This window comes from Odocoileus virginianus, chromosome 5, assembly GCF_023699985.2.
Source record: "Odocoileus virginianus isolate 20LAN1187 ecotype Illinois chromosome 5, Ovbor_1.2, whole genome shotgun sequence".
NCBI classification, from domain to species: Eukaryota; Metazoa; Chordata; class Mammalia; order Artiodactyla; family Cervidae; genus Odocoileus; species Odocoileus virginianus.
Genome location: NC_069678.1, coordinates 83,469,850 through 83,474,864, shown reverse-complemented (window position 1 = coordinate 83,474,864; position 5,015 = coordinate 83,469,850). Strand labels below are relative to the sequence as shown.

General features: G+C 43.4%; 1 protein-coding gene across 1 annotated transcript; it reads right to left on the bottom strand.

Annotated features, from left to right (window-relative positions):
- Positions 1 to 3,829: 3,829 nt before the first annotated feature.
- LOC110151361 (olfactory receptor 2A12-like) lies at positions 3,830 to 4,768 on the bottom strand. The gene has a single exon (XM_070467169.1). It carries the CDS (start codon positions 4,766 to 4,768, stop codon positions 3,830 to 3,832), a length of 939 nt encoding a protein of 312 aa, XP_070323270.1.
- Between the last annotated feature and the right edge of the window lie 247 nt (positions 4,769 to 5,015).

Sequence of the window (5,015 nt, the reverse complement as noted above, 5' to 3'; positions counted from 1 at the left end):
TGGGGGAGAGACACATACTTAGACAAGGATGCTATAAGGTGCTGCTGGGAACGCATTCAAAACTCTGAAAGAGTGGCAAGGAGGTGGTCCAGGCTCTAAAGACAGTCTCGGAATTCTCCAGACTCTTTACTATTGCGTGAAGCATGAATAGAACAATGTTTCTAAGCCTATTTGTGCAAGAAATCTTTTCATCACAAAATGTTTCTTAGGACCAGAGTTTCAAGTAATGTCCTTGAAAAATGCTTGTCTAGAGAAAAAAATCTAATTTCCTCAACACAATGTGCCAGGCCCTATCTGTCGCATCTACTCTCCTCTGTCTGGGACTGCATTCCAGCCACTCTGCCCATTCTCCAAAACCTCCATGTCTCTAGGCTTTCAGCATCCTATTTCCTCTTCCAGAACACTTCAACCTCTGCTCCTGCCCTTTAATCCAATTATCAAACTTCTACCCATGCTTTGAAGACCCAGCAGAACTTCAACTCTGTCTTTAGAGCCTGGACCACCCCCTGGCCACTCTTTCAGAGTTCTGAATGTGTTTCCAGCAGCACTTTATAGCATCCTTGTCTTAGTATGTGTCTCTCTCCCACTAGACTGGGACTTGCATTATTTATGCCTGCATCCACAGAACCTAGCATTATGCCTGACATGCAATGCCAGTAATATTTGATGAATGAATAAATGATGCCAACATCATGGCTCACTTTCTTTTCTCTGATAATGGATATTTTTCAAGTCATCTTTATTTCTTTGTGCTATAAAGACAATCTGTGCTGATTGTAGAAGTTTTAGAAAGTAGAGAAAAATATGACCAAAAGTAAAAATCTTACTACCCAGAGAGAGCCAATGTTAACATGTTAATATATATCCTTTCAGGCTTTTAAATATGAATGTATGCATATTTTATAAAAATTGGATTAACTTTATACATACAATTTTACATTCTGAATTTTTCCACCCAACATTATATCATACTTTTCACTGTAATTGAATAATGCTTTAAATATGATAAATAATATTAGTTGCATAGTATTTCATAAAGTTGACATATGATATTTGCAGCTGTTTCCAATCATTCTCTTTTAATATTTACTCTACTATTTATTTTATTTTTGACTTCTTTGAGTCTTAGTTGTGGTATGCAGGATTTTCATTATGACATGTGGGACCTCTCATTGTGGAGCACGATTTCTCTCTAGTTGAGGCTCGCAGACTCTTTTGCCCCACAGCATGTGGGATCTTGAGCTTCCCAGGTGGCGCTAGTGGTAAAGAACCTCCCTGCCATTGCAGGAGACATAAGAGGCTGGGGTTCCATCCCTGGGTCAGGAGATTCCCTAAAGGAGGGCACAGCAACCCACTTCAGTATTCTTACCTGGAGAATCCTATAGACAGAAGAGCCTGGCGGGCTAGAGTCCATGGGGTCACGAAGAGTCTGACACAACTAAAGTGACTTAGCATGCACATGTGGGATCTTAGTTCCCTGACCAGGGATCAAACCCACGTCCCCTGCACTAGAAGGCAGATTCTTAACCACTGGAACACCAGGGAAGTCCTCCAATAGTTCTTTGATGAACATATTTGAACAGAAAACTTTGTCCATGTTTCTGACTTTGTTCTTAGTGTTGCCAGGAAAAGCCAGTTCTGACTCCCTGTTGGAACTGTCACTTTGACTTCTTTTCATTGCTTTTGTTATTATAATCATACATAATGGCCTGCCTCGGAATCTTGCCCCTCTCACTCAGTTCAGTCACTCAGTCGTGTCTGACTCTTTGCGACCCCATGGACTGCACCATGCCAGGCTTCCCTGTCCATCACCAACTCCCAGAGCTTACTCAAACTCATGTCCATTGAGTTGGTGATACCATCCAACCATCTCATCCTCTGTCGTCCCCTTCTCCTCCTGCTTTCAATCTTTCCCAACATCAGGATCTTTTCCAGTGAGTCAGTTCTTCATATCAGGTGGCCAAAGTATTGGAGTTCCAGCTTCAGCATCTGTCCTTCCAATGAATATTCAGGACTGATTTCCTTTAGGATGGACTGGTTGGATCTACTTGCTGTCCAAGGGACTTGCCTCTCTGCCTGACTATTAAACTAAAGTGCCTTTGTTCAGAACTCTGTACTTGTGTAGATGGCAGGAAGGAAGAAATTAACACATTCCCTGCCTAAGACTTGCCATTCTGGGCGATATTTGCAAGATTAAATGGTCTTTTTATATTGTTTCCTCACCTCCCCCCATCTCTGATCTACAAAAGAACCTGGTATCCAGACCCTGATAGATGATATGGTTCTTTTGAGACATCAGTCTGCCATCTTCTCAGTCAGCAATCTGGGACTCTGTAACATTAGGACAAAGTCCTAGAAGTGAAATTTCTGGACCCGATTATAACATTGTGAAGGTTCATGATACAGATTATTATATGCTTTCCATATGATATTTTTATTAAGTAAATGAATATATGTAAAATTCTTAAAACTTTATTGGCACAAAAGTGTTTAATAAGTACAGACATAATTCCTTATTTAACAGATATATTGAGTGCCTACTCTGTGGAAGGCACTGCTCTGAAAAGGTAAAGCCAATAATATTCTTTTCAGTAACAAACATGAGTGTAAGTCTTACTGCACACTTCCCAGCATTGGGCATCATCATTTTCTTAAACTTTGCTAGTTTGATGATGAAAATGATTCAATTCATCTTTATTAATAACAAAAGCAAAACATTTCTTCCATGTGATGATAGCTGAACAAGATGTAATCCTTTTTATCTCCTCGCCATTCTCATCTGGAGAATTCCATGTACAGAGGAGCCTTGCAGGCTGTAGTCTATGGGGTCACAAAGAGTCTGACATGACTGAGTTGCACACATATTTTTTGTATCTGCCAGTGTTTCTTACATTTTACTAGTTCATCAACTCTTCCACTCACTGACTTCATCTTCCCTCTCTGACTGGGTGGACTGTTATGCCTTCACTCGTAAAATATCCATTGAAGGCCAGTAGGTAAGCAGCATGGGCTAGATTCTAGGGATACAGCACTCAACTAGATAATCATGATCCCTGCCTTGTGGAACTTGCTGTCTAATAGAGAACTCAGAACCATGTGCCTTTGTTATGAGAGGTATAGCATGCTTTGGAAGGTTAACCCACTATGGGAGCTCAAGGAAAGGCTTCTTTGAGCAGCTGCAGTTTAATCCAAGACCTGACAGATGAATAGGACATCAATGGCATAATGGGGTGAGGTTAAGGGTGAGAAATGAAGGCATAGCCTATGTAGAAACCCTGAAATGAATGGGAAAGAGCATGACACATTCAAGGCAAAGATAGAAATCCAGCTTACTTGGAGTGAGAGAAAGAGGAGCAGAGTGACCTGAGATGAGTCTGGGAAGGCCACGGGGGCCAGATTGTACATGGCCTCATTCACCCTGTCTCCTCCCTTGGCCAGGAATTCTGCAATGTCCGTGTCCTTGCCCTTCTCTCCAACTGACCTAATACCATGAGTGCAGTTTCCAGAGGGTATTGTACCTTTCTCAAGATTCAGCTACAAGCCATTCCCCAATGCTCATTCCTCTGTTTAAATCAAAGATTTTAATGGCTCAGATACCCTTCTTTTGTAAACCACCGAGACTAGAACAAGATGAAAATAAAAGATTGATATGCCTGGAAGACATTACATGGTAGGTCTGTCCCCAAGGGCCTGAATAAAGTTGAGATTCCAGGCCGGGCATGGGGACGGGGAGGTACTGGTGCTGTGGGTCATGTGAATGAGTGTTTAGGGCATTGACTGTGTATCATGAGTCTTGTTCCTCGGACCCCCCAGCACCTCTTTCACAGCCTCATTCTGGGGCCCTGCCCCAGCCTATCACCTTGAGGAAAGCCCTCTTCACATCTTTGTTCCAGAGGCTGTAGATGATGGGGTTGAGGAAGGCAGAGATGACATTGTAAAACAGGGCCAGCTTCTTGTCCTCTTCTGGGGAGGCCTCTGAGCCAGGCTTCATGTACATGACCATGGCAGGCACACAGAACATGGTGACCACAGTGATGTGGGAGGCACAGGTGGAGAAGGCCTTCAGCCGCCCCTGGGCTGAACGAATCCTTAAGATGGCAATGAAGATATTGATGTAAATGACAAGGATGAGAGAAAGTGGAACCAGGATGACACTAAAGCCAAGAACGAAGTCTACCTGGTCGTTGACTGAGGTGTCTGCACAAGCCAGTTTCAAGACAGCAGGGACTTCACAGAAGAAGTGGTTGATCTTGTTGGGACCACAGTAGGGCAGACGCATGGCAAAAACAGTGTAGACAAGAGCAGAGATGACACCCCAGAGTCCACAGAAGAAGACCATTACCCTACACAGCTGTGGACTCATGATGACCTTGTACCTGAGTGGGTGGCAGATGGCCACATACCTGTCTACAGACATGATGGCAAACAGCCAGGACTCAGTAATGCCTAACACCAAGAAAATGTACATTTGGGCCACACAGCTGGCAAAAGAGATAGTCTTCTTCTGGCTTGCCAGATGTGCCAACATCTGGGGCATAGTTGTGGTGGTATAGCCCAGATCTAACATGGAAAGGGTGACAATGAAGAAGTACATGGGTGTGTGGAGGTGCGAGTCCAGGGAGATGAGGATGATGATTAAACCATTGCCCAGAATGATCAACAGGTAGGTTGTCAGGAAGGCTGAGAAGAAGAGAGGAGTGGTTCTGGGGCTAAAGGAGAAACCCAGAAGGATGAATTCAGCCACAGAAGACTGATTAGTCTCTTGCATTGTGTTCTACTTCTGAATGAAAAAGAAAGACACCAATTTAGATAGAAGATTAGCTAAACTATGTATCAGAATAAGGGTTGCTGATGGGGTTGGGGTAGTGGTCAGTGTCCAGTTATAATGAAACATCATGATCCCCCATGACAGGTTATTTTACCTCCCCTTGTCCACTGCCACCACTTTCAGGAAATTTATGAAGAGGAAAGGGCTTCCACATCTAGCCTGGCTCTGCCTCTGACCCACCAGCAAT

What these genes read in the sequence shown, in the direction of transcription:
- LOC110151361 (XM_070467169.1), bottom strand. Translation starts at nt 4,768, where the DNA reads ATGCAAGAGACTAATCAGTCTTCTGTGGCTGAATTCATCCTTCTGGGT.